The 23,918-nt window shown below is 43.4% G+C and overlaps 2 protein-coding genes across 7 annotated transcripts in view; one reads left to right on the forward strand and one right to left on the reverse strand.

The window, feature by feature from the left end:
* Positions 1-3,782: 3,782 nt before the first annotated feature.
* The window catches only part of Eag (potassium voltage-gated channel protein ether a go-go), a 103,341-nt gene continuing 83,205 nt past the window's right edge, over positions 3,783-23,918 (reverse strand). For 2 of the 4 annotated variants that reach the window (XM_076434453.1, XM_076434452.1), the window contains exons 8-14: positions 23,476-23,761; positions 22,918-23,281; positions 15,372-15,487; positions 13,481-13,597; positions 5,534-5,691; positions 4,675-5,066; positions 3,783-4,568 (exon numbers count right to left, since the gene is read on the reverse strand). In XM_076434453.1, the coding sequence (XP_076290568.1) occupies positions 3,927-4,568; positions 4,675-5,066; positions 5,534-5,691; positions 13,481-13,597; positions 15,372-15,487; positions 22,918-23,281; positions 23,476-23,761 (2,075 nt within the window). In that variant the 3' untranslated portion in view covers positions 3,783-3,926. The remainder of the gene's footprint in view (positions 4,569-4,674; positions 5,067-5,533; positions 5,692-13,480; positions 13,598-15,371; positions 15,488-22,917; positions 23,282-23,475; positions 23,762-23,918) is intronic. The other 2 variants (XM_076434454.1, XM_076434455.1) reach the window with 1 other exon arrangement.
* On the forward strand, positions 17,481-22,381 carry LOC143214003 (MTOR-associated protein MEAK7). 3 transcript variants are annotated; one of them, XM_076434465.1, is made up of 2 exons: positions 17,481-17,966; positions 18,926-22,381. In XM_076434465.1, exon 2 carries the CDS (start codon positions 18,926-18,928, stop codon positions 20,255-20,257), a length of 1,332 nt encoding a protein of 443 aa, XP_076290580.1. In that variant the 5' UTR covers positions 17,481-17,966; the 3' UTR covers positions 20,258-22,381. The 3 variants fall into 3 exon arrangements, with proteins under 3 accessions (XP_076290580.1, XP_076290582.1, XP_076290581.1); XM_076434467.1 differs by having other exon boundaries at positions 17,481-17,740; XM_076434466.1 differs by having other exon boundaries at positions 17,482-17,722.

Genomic DNA, 23,918 nt, shown 5'->3' on the forward strand with positions numbered 1-23,918 from the left:
CTTCTTCGGAGAAGTTTCCCGCGAGAGGACACGCGCGTTATCAACGGCTGTCGAACCGGCCATGTTTGACTTCTCTTCGAGAAGATCGGTGAGAATACTTTCTGAGAAAGAGCACGGTAGAACTTCGTTTATACGAGCAAGCTTTCATGCGAACCCGTAGGACCGTAGGCGGGCCTCTATTATCCGAATTCCGATCAGAATTCCCAAAATGTTCGTCGAAATTGTTGTTCAAGCTGTCTCAGTTCTTATTATCGAAACTGAGGAGAGCAGCGAGTCTCTGTTATCCAAACTGGTCGATTATTCCAACAGTCTCGTCTGCTGATCGCATAAACGCGGTTCTAGCATACTTGAAAAAATGCGACGAGTTTGTTCGCTCTGAGAGAACCTCCCCAGCCATTTTATAGAACGTTATTTACCGGACAGAAGTATAACAATAATAAGAGTATGCCTACTCAAATTTATTTCCATTCTCTTAATAATGTAGAACCGAAGAAATGAAGTTGAAAAATACTGCGGATGTTCAAGCAAAATAAAAATTGTCTGCCCCAATTGCGAGAGAAAGGAGTTACATAAAAATTGATTTCTGCTTTTAATAATTCTAATGGGTTGCAAATAATGTGTAAACAATTTTTCTTTTTTCCGGAGAATTAATAAATTTTCCCAATTATTTTCACCCTCTTTCCCGTGCATCTTTCGGGAAGTTGACATTGAATAACAACGCTGTCAATAGAAAATAGTTAAGCGAACTGGACTTTTCGTTAACAGGAAGCCAAGAAAAATTCTCTCAGGGTGAACTGTTGCAGAATTCTCCCTCGAAGCGAAGAACACCAACGAGTTCCAGCGTTTCCACACTGTCAGAAACCGAATCCGATCGGCGTTGAACAATCTCTTCAAGGATCGCGAAAAATGGCGACAAATCGGTTCGCCTTGAGCTCAGGTTCTCGACTGTCGACTCCACCCCCGCATTTCCAGCCCCCTCCTCGATAACATGTACATCGGGGAGCGATTAGGGGACCATTGTCGCTGATACCGAGCGAAGGTCACTTCTGATCTTGTGTCACACCGTGCCCTAATCGCTCCGAGCACTGGGTCGACGCGCAAGCTTGTGCCGGGAGTCATTAGTCCTATTTTCTTTGCGGCAATTTAGTCTAATTCGAGACTCGATTTATATTCATTTCTTTCCAATCATTATTTTCTAAGACGCTTCAAGCGACTGGGAATTTGTTAGCACTGTAAATAAATCACAGATCTGACGTGTCCATTTTTTAATGTAGAACCGTACTCGTCGAAGCTTCACATATTTTTCCATATTGGTGATCATTTATACGAGCATAATAATTAGACTGCGGGTCTTTATGCAAAATAAAAATTTTATATTTCCACTACGACTAACTGGAGTATTATACAAACGTATTTCTTCTTTTTAATATTTTAATAAGTCGAAAGTAAGCTATAGACATTTTCATAATCCTTTAATCTCGCTACAATTTTAAACTTCATCTACTGATTTTTATAATAAACGCATGCCATCCGCAGTCTAATAATAATGATAAGATATCAATTCGTTTCCTCATCGATCGAGCTTGCGGCACAAGCTCGTGCGCCAACTCTTCCCCGACGCGATCCAGCAATCCTTTCGAAGGAAGAATATGTATAAAATCGTTTCGCAGAATCTCATCCCTGTTCTTTCTCTTCGATAAAATTGTCGCTTAAAATCTATTCGCATTCGCGCGCCTCCACGACTCTAGCTCTGAGATTCCCCTAAAATGCGTGTAGAGATCTACGATTACGGTGTTCGTGTTTCCTGCGCGTGTAAACCCCTGTACGTGTCTACGTGTGTATAGTGTTCACGTGTGTTCTTGTATTTGTGTTGTTCCACGTAGAACGCGAGTATTTTTGGAAAAAACAGTTTTCTTCGATTTCTCTTCTCCCTTCCCTCGGATTTCGTGTTGATTTACACACGTGGTTCGATGTCTCGAAGAAGCCGTCGCGCAAGCAATTGAAACTCGATTATAATCTCAATCTCTCTCTCTCTCTCTCTCACTCTCTCACACACACACACACACGCTCACATATTCTCTCTCTCTCTCATTCGCTCGCTCTCTGTTATCGCATTATTATTATTTTTTTTCTTTTTGCTTTGTTTGTTTGTTTTATTTTTTTTTTGGCCATGCAAAAATATGCCAACTTGTTAGCAGCGGGAGCGTCTCGTCGGCACGAACGTCCCCTTAACCCCCCACCCCCCGAAATCGTTTACCTATCGATTGAAATTTTTTTACATTCGATAATCGTCTACAGGCTTTCCCCCGTCAGCGTCCGCTGTTTGATAGCGCGCGCGCGACGCTAATGAGGGAGAACTATGATATATACAGGGTGAGGCTCGCGACGCGACGACTCCGAACAACTCGCAAATTGTTTGCACGGAATCCAGGTTGCTTCCAGTTTTCCAGTTTGTTCGCTTTTGTTATCGAGCTGCGATTGGTACAATTCTTTCTTTTTCATGGAACAACTTATGTCCCTTCTCGAATCATCTCGTTCTTGGTAGATGTTACGCATCGCTAGACAAATATAAAAATTATTTTGTGGAAGGTACTATCTCTGTTGAAACGTTAAGTGCTAAAATATTATACTGAGAGGCTTCTTTATATGGTACGTTTAAAAAATTCAATGATTTTCGCGTCCTGATAAAAGAGCAAAGCAAATATGGATTACAGTACTAACCCTGGACACCGTGCAAGTTCTGTTCGAAACGCTTTTTTATACAACAATTAATTTATTCATTGTTCAAAGCCGTCGCTTCACCAGGCTCATCCTACATAGAGTGAATCTAGTAACTGGGCCGAGCTATAACTATGTTTTTCATCGTAGGTAGAAAATAAGAAAAATCAGAATTTTTCCCTGTCCGCGATAGCAACAGAATCACAGTTGCGGCCCAGTCACCGGACCACAGTGGTCGACGAGTGTGAAAAATGGGACAAAAAAAATAATTTTAGAAGTTGACAATAGTAATACAATTTGATATATTAATGTCTAATATGTACAGCTGTAAGCCTCTCTCGGTTTAATCTCATTTATAACTACAAAATCTCAATTAAAATCTGAATCATCATGTTTGTGTTCCACCGAGCTGTTTAAAAAAGCTGGAAATGTGGCTTTAAAAAATAACAACGCATGAAATGTAAACAGTGAAACACACGGCTAAAAGAAAAAGCTTCATGTTTCCCACTTTTTCGAAAAATCGACCACTGTGGCGGACCCGCCCCGTATAAACATATGTATACTTAATTACACTAGTACTTTTCCTCCTGTCCGTAGGTTCGTTTCTCGCGTGTGCTCCGACGATCCTCGGTGAAGCTCGCTGAGGATGATTTCTTCGCGAAGCGGATTTTTAGCGTATAATTTGCGGTGGCGCCGAGGCACGGGCGCGGGGCGGTGAAAGTTACAGACAATGCGCGCGGCTTTAATGGTGTAAACAACGCGCAGTTAGCGCCTCCTCGCGTTTAGACAGTTCGTTGAACGTCGAGAAAAAACAAACAAGACAAATAACAAAAAAAACCGAATAGTCCGCCGGCGTGTGTGTACGGCTGTCCTTGAGCTCCACACGATCGACTACGAAACAATAGGTATACACGATCTAACCTAAACCGCGTAAGGAACGGTGGTCCCCATCGGTCACGAAACGAGCGTTGGGGACCGGTATCCCTGAACACACCGTTTGTCGTCATCGGGGCTCTTCGTGTGCCGAGCCCTCGTCAAATATACATATACGTATGTATATATCGGCGGCCAGTCGTCTGCTCCCCCGCCAAGTTTTGCGGAGGAGGCGGTGCAACGGCTCTCAGAGTTTCTTTTTTTTCCTAGAGTCCCAGAATTCCGAAGGATCAGAGCAGGAGCCTCGAGACAACCGACCGGAGCCACAAGAACTTTCACAAGTACTCTCTGGGCCTGGGCGGAGGCCTCTTCCTGTCGCTCCTCTCCGCGGCGGTGGAGGTCGTTTGCTGATCCCTGTCGTCGGTGCACTCGAGCATCTGCGTGGTCTCCGTGGCCTCGGACGGGCTGATCGGTTGGCTGGCGAGCGGTGCGAGCGGCGCCGCACCCTTGTTCCTCGATTTGCTCCTGCGTTTCCTCAGGATCAACGGTCCTAGGGGCGCGGCGTCGTCCGACCGAGAAGTCGAAGCCTGAGCGAGCCTCTCCAACAGCTCTTTGCTGACCTCCCTCGACGAACTCTTGTAGTCCGAGTCTTTCAGCCGGTCCGACAATTGCTGATGATGGTGATGGTGATGATGATGGTGTTCCTGCGACTTCGAGATACGCTCGGTCGTCGTACCCTGCTCCCTGTAACCTTCCCCGGCCATCGTCGACGTCGACGCGGTTGCTATGGACACCTTCTGCTCGCCGATACCGTTCCCGCCGGTCGTCTGGGTCGCCTGAGAACCTTGTTGGCAGCTCGACGAGCTCGGAGCAGCCTGACTGGACGGCTGGGTCCCACTCGACCCTCCACCGCCCGACGGGAAACCGCCCGGCTTCTGTTGCTGGGGACTGATCGTCGGTAGCCGCGTCATCAACACCTGTGGCAGAGTTTGCATTACGAATTACAAAATAAATCAATACAATTGTAATCGAGTTACGTTCTACATAATTACAATTTATGAAGTAATTCTACAGAGCTCTCACCTGGAGCATGTCCTCGATCTTCGCCAGCCTCTGGTTCACCCGCTGTACCTCCAGCTTCAGGTCTACCTTGACCTCCAACACCGCCGCAAGGATCTCGCGGTCGTGGCTCGGGTGTGTGATCAGACCGTCGTCGTAGCTCTCCAAACGACGTAGCTGAAGCTGCTTCGAGTCTGCAGGGCTCGGCTGCGCCGGCTGTTGCTGCAACTGACTGCTCTCCTTGCCGTTCTCTCCGTCCCCGGTCTCCTCTATCGTTCCTGCCAGCTTCCCAAACTTCGGGAAAATCTTGTTGCTGCCTCCGCTGGAGCTTGGTCGCGCGTCCCGAGCGCTCAACGATCGCTTGAACGTGTCCGGGCCCGATCCTGTCTCGCTGCCCGAGTCCAGGCTCGCGCTTCCTGCGGTGCGAAAGCAAAATTGTTAGGGTGAAACTTTTCGTTTATCCGCGTTGCTCTTTTTAGAAAGCAAGTTTTGGTTTGTTTGGGTAGGTGAAGACGTGATCGAGGCTCTGTTAGCCTAACCACGATTAACGTTTCATCTCTAGGTGCTCTCTTAACCGGTCCATATGTGTGCTCAGTAGCGTGTTATAACTAGTTGGGGCCTTGGGCAAAGTAGCATTTCGGGGCCCCAACTAAATAACTTGGGGAGAAAAACGTAGAATTTGGATCTTGGGTCTTGGTTTGTGTTCGGGGCCCCGTTTTGCTTGGGGCCCCGGGTATTTGCCCGAGTTGCCCATAGGGTAACGCGCCACCGTGTGTGCTATAATACCGTTTTCGATCTCTACCTATGCGGCTTCGCTTAGCTCCCGAATGGGCCGGGAGTTAATTTGGAAGAATGTTTTTCCGAACGAGATTTCGCCAGTTACCTAACAGTCGTCCCCACTTGCCGGTCCGCGGTTTTGCGGCGGTGCTCTCGTCCGTGGTGGAGAGTTTCCTCGAGTGCGAGGACTCGCCCTCCTTCCCGTCCTTGCCGTCCTTTCCGTCGCCCTTCTCGACGTCGGCGGTGTGTCTCTCCCTGCGGAACCTGGATCGAGAAAAAGTAGAGAGCGAGAAACGCTCGTGTTTAGTAAGTCCGCGGCGAGAAACCAACCCGTTGCTGGGGCTATTTACAATTGTTACGGGGGTCAAAGAGGCCAGTAGTTCACTAGGCGATTCAATTAAGTAAAGGGTTGTAATAATAAAATACATGGTGTACAAAAGTCGGTGGAGAATGGGAGAAGAAGAAGAAGATCGGATCGTAATATAGAAATTACTCTGTTTTCTTTTCTTTTGCTCCCCTCGGACGAGGGGCGGTGGTGGTGGGGGGGGGGTGGAGGGTGCGGGCGGGAGAGGTGTGTTTCACATTGTCTCTCTCTCTTTGGTCATCCGTGAAACTTTCGTTCCCCACCGTTCGTTCTCTCGCATCGCATATCAGATAGCGCGAGAGAGATAGAGAGGCGTATACACATGTGTATCTCGTTCTCATCAACGATTATCACTTTTTTTTTGCGTTTCAGTCGGACGGGGTGAAGAAGAGATATATGGTTGTTTTTTTTTTGTTCACTTGGTGGCAGAAAAAGATTATATATATATTTATTATATATATGAGTCAAGTTCGTTTCTACTGAGGCTAGAAAAAGGGAGACAGCTCCAGCGGTGTGTTCACGAGCAACCTACTTTGGTGTGCCTACGGGATTCGAAAGACAGTAGTCGCAGTGGTGATAAAAGATGCCGATAAAACATACGGGTTGGACGATCGCAACCGTCGATCAACGGTCAATCGTGACTCGACTCTCGTTCTTCAAGTCGAGTCGGGCGAATGGTATTTGATGTCGACAGTCCGTTCAGCTCCCGACGAAAAGTCGAGGCACGTTGTCAACGGGCGGCAACGATTTGCACGTTGAATCGCGACCGACTTGCGAACTCGAGAGCTTCGGACAGCGCTGTAATTAGACTGCCGGCTCTCTCGAACTTTGAATTATTGGCTGCTCCGCGGCCACTCGAACGGAATAACAAATCAGAGCGGACGGATAAATATTAGGTTGCCCGATTATCTCGACCCACTGTCCGCTGAATTAAACCTCCGCAATATCCGCCTGGCAGCGGCTCTCCTCGATCTCCTTTGCTTTCTGACCGGCACTTTTCCTTAATCCGGCTGAAAGTATTCGATCACAGATGTCTAGTGTCAATTGTTTTAATTGGACGACCTTTACGTACGGACTGCGGATCTTTATGCAAAATAGAAATTGTCCGAGAAACTGAAGTTAAATGAAAATGTGTATTCTTTTTAAATCATCTTAAAAAGTCGAAAATAATATCAAAGTACCTTAGATTCTTCTAAATGTCTTTTCAGTTTTGTATTTAGCCTATTCAGTTTTACCATAAATGCGTAAAATCCGCAGTCTAATAATAATCAGGCTTAACACAATTGAACAGTGGCGGCTCAAGTCAAGTGGAGGTCCAAACTCAAGCTAGAAATAGAAGTTGCAAGAAAACTCTCATAAACTTATTAACAAAAAAGAAAAGTAATGAAAAATTTCATACCGTTACACATTGAATAAATTTATTTAAAATTCGTGGCTCCATGGTATCCCGTTAGATCCGCCACTGCAATTGAACAACAAAAATTGAGAGAACCGTCATTTTCAAGACCGTAAATTTGCAAAATGGTTGCTGTCCCGTTGAGCGTTTAGGGTGAGAAGCTCGAGGACGAGCGATCGGATATTGCGGAAACAGCGTTGGACAGTGTGTTTTCACCCGTAGGATCTGTATCGATTTTTCTGCGAATCATAAATTGTTTTTGTCGAACAGAGTCACGATTCAGGTTGATCGACGCGCGACGTCCGATGATACGTTGGTGAGTGTGCGGCGAGCTGCTCGAAGAACATCCGGATAGCCGTTAGCCGATCGGTTGTCGACGATAGAACCGGATCAATCTTCGCGAGGATCCTCGACCACCTCTTTGTCGATTAATCTAGGTACTCTAAGTATCTATCATGCATATAACCATGCCGCGATCGAGGTACAACTATAATAATCTTTTCTCGAGCGGTTCTGCGACTGTTTTCAACCCTGGCGGCGGTCTGGCAGTCTTTCAAGCAGCTACACTCGCCACCGGTATATGTATATATGTATACACATATGTATATGTGTATACATATATATAATATGTACGTCTCTTTGTGTGTCGGTGTGTCCGTGTATGTATATAGAAATATATATATAAGTACAGGTGACAGATAGGGAGAGAGAGAACAGAGATACAGATATTAGATAGACAGATATAGTTAGTACAGAGGTATAGAAGAAAGTGGAGAGTAGAGTAGAAGAGAAGAGAAAAGAGAGAAGAAGAAGAGAAACTTGAATCCTAGAGTGTGTACGTCACATGCATTCGGCGTTGCATAAAATCGTAAAAGGATCGGATGCTCGAGGCGCAGCGAGGACTTCGCCACTTCTTTCGCTCCGCGGGGCTGCGAATCTCGAATGAAATTTCGTTTCGCGTCGCGCGACCACCGTCTCCACTTTAACCGGTTGCCCTGCGATCTGTTATCTCCGACAAGATCCAATTCTCCAAACGCGGAACGCTGTCCCCCCGCGAAATTTTATTCTTCTCCGCGCGAATCCTATTCTGTTCTTTGGAAATTTTCTGTAGCACGTTTCTTTCCCAGCGCCGCGTTACGTTTTATCGCTTTCCTCTTGAAGCCTGATCAAAGATGTCATAAATGCAGAAAGTCCGCAGTCTAGTTATTCGTATTAAATCTAAATTAAATTCTGTTTTGTACACAGGCATAGAATAACTGTAAACTTTCTTCTTCTGCTAAGAAATTATGAAGGACGAAGAGTTTCTGATCACTGTAACCATAGAATATAAATATTAGTGCAACGGTTTATTAGAGTATTGCAATTATGAAACAAAACGAACAGTCACGAACGTGTTGAATCGAACATCGAAAGAGCTGCACTGCTGTATTTCGTGTTATCGGAAGAGCCTGATTAAATTTCGATCTGGAGAGTCTCGTAAGGCAAGGGGTTAACGCTCGGCCATTTTGATGTTAGGATTAAGAACGTCGGGCGAAAGAGTTACGGAGCCCTTGGGTCCGCACTATACAATCCTGGTTTCCGCTAAAAATTATATATATATATACATGTATAGAGGGAGAAAGATGCGCATAACCCTCTAAAGCCGTATATCTTACAGCACTCTAGCATTCGTCAGAACTGCAATGATCGCCAGAAATTGGCAAACATTGTATTATATATATATATATGGTATCTGGTGGTGGTTGTGTGTATACAACGCATCCCGTGGAATGCGACACCTGGCCGAATCGAGTTGCCCGAGTCACACCTGAGAGAATAAGGAGACACACATGGGAATGAGAGCAGTTTTACGTGTTCGATGCCTGGACCTTCTACAGAGCATCTACGAAAACGAAACGGAAGCTCTACTTCTGGCCTCTAGCTGTCGGCGCCGCGGCGTTTCTCGCGAGACTTAAGGTGCCAATACACTGGCAAATAATAAGCGACATTCATGCAAGAGCGACTCTCGCGACACGTGTAATCTGAGCATTCTTCAGAAAATCGAACATCCCTACTGTGAGATAATGTCCAGCAAGTTGAACTCGCGACAGTTGTTCTCAGAGAGCGGAACAATATACAGGGTGATCCAAAAATGTATTTACTTAACCTTTAACTACCCGCGCTGGTGTAAAAAGTACACCAATATTATTAAGTAGTTACGTGAAAATTCAAGGCGAGGGTAGTTAAAGGTTAAAGGGAACGATGCTACAGATCATTAGAAACAAGTTTTTCCTTTGCGGAAATCTTCTTCGTGGCTCTGTTAACAATATGTAACCTCAGAAATCACTTCTTTCAAGGGAGTACGTTTTTGGACCACCCAAATAACTTCTGCAAGTTGCTCTCGCAATTTCGCAAGTTACCTGCCAGCGTATTCGCACCCTCAGAACTTTTTCGCGAAGGAAACACGCGAATCGCGGATTCCCGTATCGTGAGATACACGTTCATATGTATGAGATTCGTGTGAATGCTCAAAACGGGAGGCGAACCGATATGTCGCATACTTACAGAAGGAAACAGTCCCCGGTGAGAACGAGATCATCGTAGCTTTCACAAAATCATTGTTTACAAATGGTCTGAACCTTGTGTTAACACTTTATTTACCGGAAAGCTGTCAACGCTTCGCGGAACTTTTAAACATTTTAAATGAACTTGTCTTTTTGATGTCTTTTTAAAAATGATAATATATAAATATATAATATATAATATGGACATATTATATATAAATGATAAGAAAAAAATGTCTACGTCTGTTATAAAATTTACTAAGACCACAATACTTTTAGGAGCTATTAATATTTGCCGGTAGATAATGTATTAACAGTTAATATTTTCTACAATGTTCAATAACATCGTAGTCGTCTGGCTTGATAGTATTCAGCGTATAGTTTAATTTATCGTCTTCGATATAAATTAATTTCTAATAAAGAAGTAGAAATTTATAGTAATTTTCTTGTCTGTCTACAAAAACATGCAGAAAAGTTCTCCAAGACAAATTCAAAATATATTGAGATAAGGATTAAAAGAATGTCTTTTAAGCGTATAGAAAACGGTGCTCTTTTCCAAAAACGTTTCAATCAAAATTGTAGAAATGTTCTCAAGACGATCCATATCGAGGTATCAAGACAAAAAAGGTATTAGTGCCAGTATGCAAATGTAAATCCACAGTCTAATTACAAGATAAGCAGAGGTTTACCTCGTAATTTTGAGGTAGAGCGTACATCACCGGCCAAAGTTAGCGATCGTTGTGCGAATTTATAAGGACGAGCAACTACAAACAATTACGTTAGCTTGTTAAACTTTCCACCTGCCGTTTCAACCTTTGAGCGTGCTACAATTAAGGCTGCTGGAACCGTGTGCAAGTTTAAATTAACTATTCTTAACCTTCCGCGGAGGTGGATCTCGTAACGTGTTAAAAGATATTTTCCTGGAAGTACCAAATTCGATGCAAGTTTACATAAACTATTTCTAATTTTCCGCGGGGGAGAATGTTCGTAAGTAGAAAACATTTTCGTGGAAGAAGTAAATCGAGGAAATTGCAGCGAGAAAAATGCGTCTCGAGATTCGAAAAATTAGCCAAAAATGAAAATTTATCAACGAAATAATTACTAATTCGCTTAATAACCATAACAGTTGAAGAAGCGACGTAAAACAATCAAGCAAAAAAACAATAATTAGTAATTTACTCGAAATTGGTAAAGATGGAGCTTCTTGCTGCGGTGTCCTCAATTGTACAGGGTGTAACAAAATTTCGTGTCATGGCTTTGGCAGATGGTTGCACACCTTCGGATAGGTGGAAAGTTAAAAGGAATAGCCGCAAAATTGACTTTGATCTTGAAATTAAGTTCCTTTCACAAGTTTGGTCCACAGGTGAGTAGAATGCGATACAAGCATAGAAAAATTTGAAGGCAATTTCTTTTAACAAATCTCCAGCGATCCGAAGGTGTACAACCATCTGCCAAAACCATGACACTAAATTTTGTTGCACCCTGTATGTACATTGTAGTCTAAACTAATTTAATAAAAAGGAAGCAACGTGATCCTTAAGAAACTTTCGTGGATCCCATTATCTCATATTTGATCAAAGACGGAAGATCCAGATAATTAAACGGTCATACATATATGTTGATCGAATATTTTCTGGCAGGGATACAGACGCGAATTAAAAGTTAGCCAGTGGCGTACGCTCAGGGGCGTGAGAAAGTAAAAGAAAAGTGTTGTTCTATCGGGGGACGTGTTTCCGTGCGAACGGAGGCTGTCGATTCGCCGGCGTTTCGAGGATCGAACAATAAGACAGAGCCTGTTTTTCTCGGATTAACGAGATTCGTCGTGTTTTCTGCGGGCGTCTATGCATACTGAAAACGTCTACTGCAAACGTGCGCTTATCTACGAAGAGAGTCCTCGAGCCTCGATTCGGCCAGGCGTGGTGTTTCGTGGACGTGCTGTGAAAATAGAATAAACATATATGTATACATACATACGTATACCGTACACGCGCGTGTACGTATACATATATATATACATATATAGAATGGATTCGATTGTCTCTTTCAAGCGTGTGTACAGCGATTGCACATCCGTGATACCCTTCACTCCGGAAACGTGAACGAGAGTGTCTCCGAGCGCGGACGGGACCGTGCGCGCGCTTATATCGAGAGAGCACAATTTTTTCCGTTCTCCGACAAAAAAATCAAACGTTTTTGTTTTTCTCTTGATCGTGTCGTGTCGCTCGTAATACCGCGGGGTCCCGTGTCCGCCAAAAATCAGGATTACCTGTCCGGATATTAATATATATTCTCTCTCTCTCCGGACGGTCAAAAAGAGAAACAAAAATTGATGCGAATCGGACGTGTACGAGTCTCGCACGTGGTCACGTGTACGGTATTATCCGTGTGAGTGTAGTGATGCACACGTGTCTGGGGCTGTTAAGGCGAAACGTCGCGTGTCACGCGACCCAACAAATATTCAGATTCATAGCGATTTCAAATGTTCTTGTTAGTAGCAACGTTTCTCTGTCGTCTTGTTAAGGTATGCGTGTATTGAGCTGTGTCCACAACGTGTCTTGTTTGTCTCTTGTTACCGAATAAAAAGTTGCTCGATGTTGCCGCAGTGTGGACACAGCTTTAGGTGTACAATTTGTATTAATAAAGAAAATTGTGGTATGATTACTCGATCGCATCAAAATTATGCTTTTCCCAAGGGAAATTGTAAGAATGGTTTTTGTATCGTATTAAAGAAGAATGGAAAAAATCTCGATGGACGTCTTACAATTAGTGAAACTTTAAAGATGTCGTATAATAAAATTGCGTTGAAAGAGTTTATTATGTCGCTTATGAAGTCATTTTGTAGCAATTTAGGAACATAAAAAGATATACGAATCGGAGATAAACGATTATTTCTCCTTCTTCTACTTCCTTTGTATGTTTCGTGTGTTTTATATATGTATACATATATTAAAAAGTGATTTCCAGTAAGATAAACATACAGAACGTAATGCTGGCCGTTTTATTCGTTGCTAAAGGAGTTATAGCATAAGCAGACTAATAAATAGACTACGGAATATAAATAGAAAATAGAAGGAAATCAGAGAGGGGAGAGATCCGAATAGAGTGGTGGTTCTCCCAAAATTTTGCGGACCGACATCATCTTGCCTAGCTCCTACGAATCAAATATTAGACTCTGGTTATGAATCGTATTATCTTTTGAAAACTACAAAATTCCTTTCCACGTAATCAGCACGCACATCGAAATTTCGAAAAAAAAATGACACGCGCCGTCCTTGCCCACAGCCGCAGACACGCACACACGTACGCATATTCATATATACATATATATAAATATTCATATCATCTCGATGGCATATAAATACATATTTATATATATTTATATATGTATATACATCATAGCGGTAGAAAAGTCACAGTTGAGAGTGTACAGTAATAATAATAATAATAATAATAATAATAATAATATACAATAATAATAACGATGATAAATATAATCATAATGAGAAGAAGAATAATAAAAATCGAATCAATCAAACGGTATAATTCAATCAAGTCGGTAAACTAGAGAGTGTGTTCTCATTTTTTCCTTTTTTTTTGTCATTAAAATCTGTCTTTATTTTCCAGTATTATATATCGATCGACGGTGTCGACGCAAAAGTTTCTTAATTAGAGATTGGTACGTAAGAAGTAGCAAAGATGGCAATAAAAAAGAATGAAGAAGAGAAATAAATACGTAAGAAATGAAATTGCCTAAAACTGGGCCAGGGCGGCAGGACGTTCACGGTGAGCTCCTCGTCGGAATCCTGCTGGGACCGTCCGTTTGCGGCCCTGGTCACGCCAATCTGGGCTTCCCCGTCGGTCTTGAACCTTTTCGGACAACAGGCCAGCCAAGCAACGATCAACAATCAACAACAATTTACCACAGAGAGATACGGATTGGAATAGTAGTAGTATAGTAGTAGTAGAGTAGTAGAGTAATAGAGTAGTAGTAGTTGTAGTCGTAGTAGTTGTTGTAGTAGTAATAATAGTAAGTAGTAGTAGTAGTAAATAGTAGTAATAGTAAGTAGTAGTAGTAAGTAGTAAGTATTAGTAGAAGTGATAGTAGTAGTATTAGTAGTAATAGTAGAGTAGTAGTAGCAAAGTAGCAGTTTTTAGTAGCGGTAATGAAACGTGGATCGCCCGCTGACGACACACCTCTGCTTTCATTTTAATCCGCGTCTTTTCATTACTTTTGATTACTTCCGATTACTTCCCTTTCTTTCACGCACACAATCTCTCGCTCGCTCTCATCTACGCAGACGCACGCACGCAAGCCACACGCTCTCTCCCTTTCTTGCAAAGCTTCCTTCCGTTAAATTCGTTAACGAATTCCTTTTTATTCTCGTCGTTCGTTCGTAATCTCATATACTGTATATGTATATATGTAGAAAATACCGTTCGGTTCAGTCCGCCTATAGCCGCCGAACAATCGATGCGAGCGCATGCGCGTTCCCCACTGTTTCGACACATTCCGAGGACTTGATGTCCCGCCTGAGAGGACATAAGTCTCGATTACCAGGACCAGGATCTGTGTCCCCTGTCTCGTCAAACACGAAGCTCTTTCCGCTTCGAGCGGCAGCATCGATCGAACAACGGCGAGAGAACGCACGCGCCTTTCAAAACGGATTTTCGTCGAAGACGCCCGCCGCGATTCGCTCGAGAGCTCATTCTCGTCTATTTTCTTTTTTCGCCTTTCTCCGTTCGAAAAAGATCTACAGCGATGTCCGGATACCAGCCGTTCTATGCAAAACCGGTGTAAAGGCCGCCGCCGCCTCGCGCGCTCCATCCTCTTTCGTCCCTTTCGCTTGTGCGGTCATAAGACTGCCGCTCTTTATGCGAATTAAAAAGTTTCGAAGTCTCAATTCTAGGGAACAGAAGATAAATCATTTTAATACGTCGAAAATAATAACAATCTTAGATTCATTGAATGTTTTCATAGTTTTGTGACTGATCTATTCATTATTACATGTAGCAATATCTTTTACATTTGTTTACTGTTTTGTATTTCACCAGCTCATTGTTATTATGAACGAATACAATCTGCAGTATACGGTTTTCAATTGTTAGAAGAAGAAATACATTTTCACTTATTACGTGCACCAATTAATTCGTTTATATTCGTGTGAATCTATTAATTGCTTACTAACGAATGCAATATTTCTCTAATCGATCTCCAATATTCGAACGATTTGGATTCGAAATGAAGTTGCGATCGAGTCATTGCAGGAGCAAAGAATTCATTTGCACACCTGACAACTCCTGTTTCCTACAATTGACTTGGATAATGTTATCTGCATCGTGCGCGGAATCGAAATGTAGCACAGTCGGAGCATTTGCTTTATGAGAGCAATTTAGGGATCGAATTGATCTGGTCCCGTTGTTGGGAATTGTATTCGTAGATTGTCGATCGTTTTGCCGAGGTTGTGCGAGCTTAAAGTATCGGTTTGATGGCAGTGAACAAGTAGTTTTCTGCGAAGAGAAATGCGTTTGATGAAGCTGGAAGGACGAGGGACCGTCGAGCGAAGCAGCGGGCGTCGTTCCGCGCGGAATGGATTCGCGATCGGTATCCATTCGAGCTCAATGGCAACAAATCTGTCCCTACCTCGAGAAAATTTTGCGCACCAGGTGATCCTGCGCTTGATCCAACTGCGGCTCGTTTTTTCTCCTCTCGGCCAGCTCCTTCTCCCGTCGGACGTCGGCCACCTTCCGGAATATCAGCTGCACAGAAAACGAATTCTCCTAATACAGGTCAAATATAATTAGACTGCGGGTTTTATGCATTCCAATAATTTCAAAACACCGTCGAAATATTTCAGACTCGTTGAAACGAGTAAGAAAAGAAATAAATGTAGCTAAAAATAATATTAGAAATGTAAGACTGCTCTTGAAGTGAACGCCAGTTTCCCCCCTTAGCGTCACGCGACGCTATAGAGTGGATATGTCTTATTGCACAGAATGCCTAGAAAGAAGGAGAGAATTGTAATTGTGAAAGCATTTTAAACGGAGGATAAAAAGAAATTGATCACGTTCTAAATTCAACTATAAACGGGATTCTACTTTGAAGATTGTATTGTAAAACGAAGCTGTTACACATAGTTGTATCGAATCGAAAATCCAAACAAGATATTAAGAAGATCCTTCAGAAACGAAATCGAGCACGAATGACGTTTCAGTTCGTCTTCTGCGGGTTAACTCGATTCGATTTATTCATGCACAAGTGATCCCTTTGTTGCATAATGGATGGTGCAGCGGCATGAATGCGTTCGCATGATGATAGTCGAATAGCAAATCGAAATAAATATTTGAGATATTTTTTCGTAGCGTACGAGAGCGGGATGTAACCTATATTTCGAAATGTTTTGTTGGTCTGCATTTCGGTCATTTCTAATTAATTGTTATAGTGCAATGCACTTGGGCCGGTAATTTGGCTAAATAAACAAATATTTAGCGGATCCGCAATTGTATAGGAAGACCGGGGATTATTTATGGTTCCCAGAATAATTATTTCTGTTCCCGGGAATCTCCATTGCTATTATTAATGTTCTGCAACGCGGCGGACCCTTTATCGGTTTTCCGCCCCATACTATGTAGGTGACGATTATTCGGTTAATTATTCAGTATTAATAATTATCGTGGTCCATCTCAACGACACGGACCGCATTGTTCCGTTCAAAATTAGATTTGTAATAACACGTGCCAATTCGCACATTGAATTCGATCTATTGGAGCAAGAAATTCGACGCCTAATCAAATAATCGGCCGTCCAAATAAACAATTATCTTCATTAGCTTATTAATGTTCAAACAAGTTATTATATCCAATTTTGACAAATTTTCTTACGAAATTTGCAAAGAGTTCGCAGACATTTGAACTGCGATCAAACTACTGTGAATACTACTTGAATAGAATATTTACTCTATCGATGAACAATTCATACCTTCTATTTATACTTTGCTAAATTTTATTGACGCTATACATTTTTATTTATCCGTTCCCATCGGAGCTCATCATGCGAGAACGCTTTTCAAAAAAGGTCTGCGGTCCACGTTTTAAATAGCACCTATTAAAAAGTTTCGCAACTCTTTCGATCCCGGAAAATAATGCTGCGACACTAATATAGAATTTAATAATTTAATATTTGTGTAACACCTACTTTTTAAATACTTTCTACTATCCTTTATACTTCGTTCATTAGTCCCCGTTTACATTCACTAAGTACATAAAAATGGCACTTATATAACCTCCACTTCTATTTATGTAAACGTAAACCCCATTTTGGAGAATTCAAAAAGCCCTCACGAAACTCTTTAATCCTTTAACCCCTTTCACATCCTAGGCACATAATTTCCGAATATTCTAGGACAATGATTGGCGTGGGAACTTACAATTTCGATGCTTGAAAAATTGATTAATAGTAAACGCCTCGTTCTTCAACAATTCCTAATGTCATTGCCAATTTGACAATTCGTTCTTCAATTCCTAATGTCATTGCCAATTTGACATAGGAAGGGTTAAACAGTGGTTCAGCGGTAAAATGGGTTAATTGTTGACACGAGTTGATTCTTCGATGTCTTGGAGCGTGCAACAGTCGTCGGGATTCGATGGTGTTCATTCGTACAGGTTCGACACCGGAAAAACAGGTTCTTGTGTTGTTTTTCCGGATGAAAAATCGCGAACGAAAGGGACGCGAGGCGGTTCGCACGCCCACATTCGGCCACCGCGCACGCGCGGTGACGGGAGTCGATAGGCGCACAAGTAGCAGACTGCCCGTACTCGGCTAACCTCAAAATATTTTATTTATCGCGTCGGAACGGATAAGGTCGCGGACCGTTCCGTCGACGAGTTCCGTCTCGGAACTTCGTCTCGGATGCATCGAACCTGATTCGGGCGAAAAGTGCGCAGCCTCGCGCGTACTTTCACCGTCGTCACTTCCCACCGATCTGAATTCACACGGTGAGAAACGACGAAGAGGTGTGTGCAGATCTCTGTGCTCTCGGCATTTCTCCGTCGACAAGACGTCTTATCTCGCTCTTTCAACGAGGAAACAAACTGTTATTTCTTCGGTCTCCTGTCACGTACACGACACGTCGACGAGTTACGAATGCCAACGAAGAGAAAGTGACACGTCGTTGTCGAGTAGAATAGGCTGTCGCTGCTCAGACAAAGCTGTCATCGGGACCAAATTCAGTGGACATAGGTATCAATCAAATTTTATCGAGATAACACTACTGTTGTACAGTTTAATACATTCGCACCTATTTCGACACAGCCGCTGATCGAGGTCACGGTATTTTGCAATGTTATGTTGTGTTAAAAAATACTACTGTCATTTTTTAACCAGTTAATATGTTGAATATTATGATATTGAGGAAAATTTTTTTTTAATTAAGCAATCTAATGGTGCCAGTGACCACTTAATATGTCTTGTTATTGAAATACCTATTTTAGCATAAGAGAATAGCTTTTCTGTTCAATTAAACACAGAAGAATCTGGAAATTTACGTATGCGTCACCTGGTGAGAATGTGTTAATAACCTTGGTTAGTAAGAAATGTACACAGGCGTTGTGCACAGCTCATGCTTGCACGCAACGGTCCAAAACAAGCTTGTCAGTACTGACCCACGCTACGCAGAAGTAAGACTGTATATAAAATAATAGAAAAATATAGGAAATGCAAGAAATTTCTCATCTGTTTATCATTTCATTCTGTTTGACTGTGATAATAAGTTACCATGCAGTAGCTGAGAGAAGTAGAATGTACCTCAAAGCACGGTAGAAACAATTTGCAAAGTATATGTAGTATGTACCAGCACGTGCCTTACGAGATGTGCCCTTCGACACCATTTAAATTCATGTCTGGCACAGTGTACCATTTATTAGAGGTACATAATATTCGTACATAAATATTCGAGGTGATCAAGACAGCCAAGACAGCCTGTATAATAAATAGAACAACAGTAATGTTAATTCGCTGAAGCTTGATCGATGCCTACGGTGACTCGCATAGATTCCAACTGTTTGCAATTTGCGGGATTTTGTAATTCCACTACCTCTTTTGCTTGATTTTCTCTCTAATTGTCTCTTCCACATCTCTATCTGATCAAAGAACAGCTTCCCAATCTTATTTGAAGATTTAATCAACACGAACTGTTCCAGATGGGTCATGCATGGAGCCGCACAGCCTCCTCCGCGAATATCCTATCCGCGGACGAGCTAACGTTGGTGGAGAACCTATTCAAGTCGATGTTCCGCAGCTCGGGCTCCATAAAGCGTGAGGACATATTCAAGCACTGGTCTATCCACCTGGACGACACGTTGTTGCAGTTCGTGGTACGGTTCCTCTGTCACGAGCCAGGGAAGAAGGTCTCCGCCATCAACGGAGAGAACTTTGGCCGTTTGTACGTGTACGCGGTTCGAGGTAGCCCAGAGGAGAGGACGAGCTTGGTGTTCAATGGGTTCTCCGAGGAGGAGCAGAAGCAAGAGATACCGACCGAGGTTTTTCTGCAATACGTTCAAGCGACCATCAACTCCTACTTGAGGCTCCAGAAGAACTCTGGTAACGCGCATTACATGACCTGGAGCAGCATCGGCTGCACCGTGAACACCAGGAGGATAGGGATGCGCTCGAGGACTCTGTGCGAAGACATTCTTAAACACGGGGACATGTTGACCATCGACCAGATCGAGAACTGGTTCGTCACTGCTGCGACATTCAAGACTATCCAATCGCATGTCTTCCAGTGCCTTTTCCTAGTTTCCCAGAAGAAGGGTGACAAGAGCACAAGCGGCAGAATAAACGACTTGAACCTGCTGCCGGTCTGCAAGGGTCTGGAGAACATACCACACTTCCCCAGCATTCTAGGACTAGGCGACGTTCTATTTCTAAACCTGAGCTTGCCGCACGAGCTTCGCAACGAGTGGAGATTCCTGTTCTCCAGCCAAGTGCACGGGGAATCGTTCTCGACCATGCTCGGCAGAATCACCATGCAAGGCTCCACGATCATCATCCTCCAGGACACCGATAATCATGTGTTTGGCGGATTCGCCTCGGACAGCTGGGCCCTAGGGCCCAATTTCATAGGGAATCATTCGTCGTTTCTGTTCAAACTCGAGCCGGACATACTGACGTTCTCGTCCACCGGTTACAACAAGCACTATCAGTATCTGAATCTTTATCAACAGACTATGCCTAACGGTTTGCTCATGGGTGGGCAGCTGAACTACCCTGGACTCTGGCTGGAGGGCGAGTACGGGACAGGAAAGTCCAGCTTGACCTGCACCACCTTCCAGAACTACGTGCAGCTCAGCGGCAAGGAGAACTTCAAGATCAAACACTGCGAGGTGTGGGGCGTGGGCCCGTTACCAGAGGTGGAGGAAAACGTGCGAGACTCTAAATCGGTACTGGACCAGGACAACACCGCGAAAGCGATGCTGGAGATGTCCGGCCGCAAAATGCACAGCGACGGACAGAGAGAGAAGAAAGAGTGATGCACCGGTGCCATTCGCGTGTTGCGAGCAGGGATCGAAATAGACCGTTGTCTTTCTTTTTTAACCCCTTGCTCTATCAAGCGAGCAAGATCAGAATGTTTTATTAGTTTCTTTCACGGCGGTACATTTTCTTTTTCTTGTAGAAAACTAGCGACGTCGAACAATGTTGTAGTTATTTCGTAGCGTCGAAAGAAATCATAGTGCAAGGGGTTCGAAAGTTCTGTTCAGATTTATTTTCTTCTGTAGTCTGTTTTGTAGGAACTTGTTTGAAAAATGTTCTCATAGAATTGATGTGAATTAACGGCGTAAATATTGCAAATAAATAACGTAGTGTGTCGACTTAACTGTAACAACTAGACTGCGGATTTTAACAACAATCGATGATTGCGTAAAGATCAGCAGTGTAGCGATAACTGTTTAATACCCTTGTAGTAGTATTCGTTTAACAATAGTCATCTGTTGGAATGTTTCAATTTTGATTTCTGTATTTCTCGAGATGTGAGAACATTTTTTAAAGTAGTTTCACTGTGTGTAAATGGTCCCCATGGAAATGTTCTAATAACTTTTTCGATCCCTGGTTACGGGTATAGACGAATCTGTATCAGGCTACTTAAAATGTAAACAGCTTCTTAGAACAGAGAGATCATTGTAAAACCGTATCTGTACGATCTTACGACGAGCGAGGTAATAAATGCCGGGTTTCGCGGTCGTACCAATCGTGTAAGGGGTCAACAAGCGTTCGTTTCCATTCACTGTACCGTTCGTTCAAGAAATTCTCGTGTCTCTGTAACGGCCTGATATACGTGTGTACAGGGTGAAGCATTAAAAACAGGCCACCAGGACATCTTTTTCTCACTGTCGATAGGAAAAAGTACATGTAGAGAATATATAAAGGTCAACTCTGTCTACGAAAGTCAGTCAAGGTCGTTCAATTGCTTCCATTGTAGTCGACCTTGAAAGACCTTCGTAATATAGGTTGTTGTAATCGCCATGCTCTAACAGAATATAAAGACTGCCACGAGAATTTTATGCATTTCACATAAGTTTCAATTATTTAATTTATAGAGATGGTGTCATTCATAGCAATTGTTAGTTAATCGATATAGAAGTTCTCGCCTTGCTCATCTCGTTAATAAATTGATATTAATTTTATGGCTAGAGATCTTTATGTAAAATAAAAATATGTTTGATCAATTGTAAGGCACGGGAGTCAAATATACAATCTCCTTTTCTTTTTTTTAAAATTTTGTGCAGTTGAAAATAATGTATCGGTTGTTTCAAGCTTCGTCTATCCACAAATGTATAAAATCCGCAGTCTGTGACAATCGTTTTTAAGTAATTTCATAGCGCCGGTCACCCATGACCCCGTGGCGTTTAACGCGTTTAAACAACGTGGTTGACCTCTGTATGTCCTCTGTGGCTTCGCTTGTAAACAACCGGAGATGTTATTACAGCGAACCCTCTATATAACGCGGAGCAAAAGTTGCGATTCGATTTGTGCCAAATTGATTTGTACTAATTCTGAGTTTCTTATAACATAATACGGTACGAATTAATTGCGTTCTAGGAGGGTTGACTGTAATAGAGCTCCTTGGAGATCGAGCAGCTTCCGCGCGTATTTGTTCCTGTCGTTGGTAGCAAACGAGGCGAGTTGTTGTATGTGGTCCACCCTGTATATAGATTTCTCTCGCGCTAAAATCATTTGCGATCGTCGTTCGGCGCGATTTACTTAACTCAACGAACCATACCGTGTCGCGATCATCGAGAGGGAAGCAATCTAAACGAGTCGCCGTGTCTTTCGAATGCCTATTCTCTAGTGCCTGGGTGGTGGAGTCGTGACTGTCGTGTGTCGTTTAGAAATCGGAACGCGCCGATAACGCTGATAGCCGGCCGTTATCGGTGAACATCGTGCGATAAACGTCGGTTAAGAATACTATTGTTACATAAGACTGTGTGTGTGCGCGTGCGTGTTATTCCTATCGCGATTCAACATAAACCAAAGAGAAACAAACACCGCACTCTGTTGTTCCAGACTTTTTGGGGGTGAATAAACTGTGCTGAAACATCCACGAACGTTCGATCGTTTATCCTGAACCGAACTCAGCCTTTGACATACATGGGAAATATAGTCTTCGTTTTATTTGGAAATACCTAGCTGACCTTCAGTTGTCCTTTACTCATCTTCCTCTGAATATTTGCCTTGTTTATTGTCGCACGAAAAAGCTTCTCAAGACAAAGTTACAACGTTTCAAAGGGCGCATCTACTAGCGGGGAAAGTTTTTCAAGGTCACGGGCATGTTTTAAAGGGTGTCTTGCGTTTTTCTTTCGATGTCCCTGTGCAGCATGTAAAAAACGAATTCTGATTGTTTAATGTAAGAAAGATAGGGTACTTTCAGACACAAATATTTTGATACTAGATTATCAGAATGGTTATGAAAGTTGGCGAATTGGTTTTTTCATGCCCTACGCGGACATCGAAAGAAACACACAAGCTCCGCTGTGAAGAAACACGCGTGACTTTAAAATCTTGCAAATAGAGGACCTTGAAGAGTAACTCTTCCGCCGTCCATTGCACGTGTCCTTTAAATTAGTACACAATTTTCTGTGTTACGGGAGGATGCACTGCGCTATAAGAAGGGTGTGGGGGAACGGAGACTCACCCGATGGCTCAGGTTGTACGTGAGGATGAGGTTCCTGGCGAAAGAGTTGGCGAACGCTTGGTAAAAATCCAGGACCTCCAGCAGCCGGTCCCTCTTGATCGTGTGGAGGTCGCAGTAGGTGAGGGCTCGCACGTTCGCCGCGCTCTGTCCGACGGACTGGTTCGTCCAGAAACTGTCCCCGAACACGTCCCCCTTGCCGAGGATCGCGACCACCTCCTCGTCCTGGATCACCTCCAGGCTCCCGGTGATGATGAAGCACAGAGAGTCGATCGACTCGCCGGTGTGGTACAGCAGATCACCGGGAGCGCTGTGCGACATCGTGAAGTGCATCGCCAGCGCGCGCAAACAACCATCCGAGGCCAGCCTGTGCAACAACAAATACGCGACTCGCATAACAGACTTTCATCAGCACTGTGTAATAGAAATAGTCTGAAATCCGTCATTGCGTCAGGCCCGGTAGTTTGTCAAGTTACAGAAATTTGTTTGGTTAAGCATAAAGTTCTTTTAAAATATTTTTGGCTAAACTATTCAGACGTTCATTGTCGCATTGTCTCTCACCTGAACGCTGGGTGTTCGTTGAAGACTTTTCGATTCAGATGAACACAGATGTCGGCCTTCATGTCCTTGGGGCAGTAGTTGAGCACTTTGTCGGTGTCTAGGCCCTTGGTCATCGCCCAGGTGCTCACGACGTAGTCCATGACACGTTCGCTGAGCGCCTTCGGCACCTCGTGCAGCTTCATGAACTCCCGCACGTTGTTCAGCATGTCGTGATACTTCGCGGTCGCGGAGGTCATTTGTTGGATTATCGTGGTCACGTGACCGAAGATTGTGGCGTAGAGCAGGGCTGTGGGATGCGTGGCCACGAATTAGTCAATTGAATTCACCCAACTTCATCGAATGCCTCGACGAGGTAATCTGAAGCTGCGTCCACAGTGAAGCGACATCGAGCAACTTTCATATCTTTCTTTTAAGAAGATGAAGGCGACAAAACAGTTGCTCGA

This window comes from Lasioglossum baleicum, chromosome 12 (genome assembly GCF_051020765.1).
Source record: "Lasioglossum baleicum chromosome 12, iyLasBale1, whole genome shotgun sequence".
Lineage (NCBI taxonomy): Eukaryota > Metazoa > Arthropoda > Insecta > Hymenoptera > Halictidae > Lasioglossum > Lasioglossum baleicum.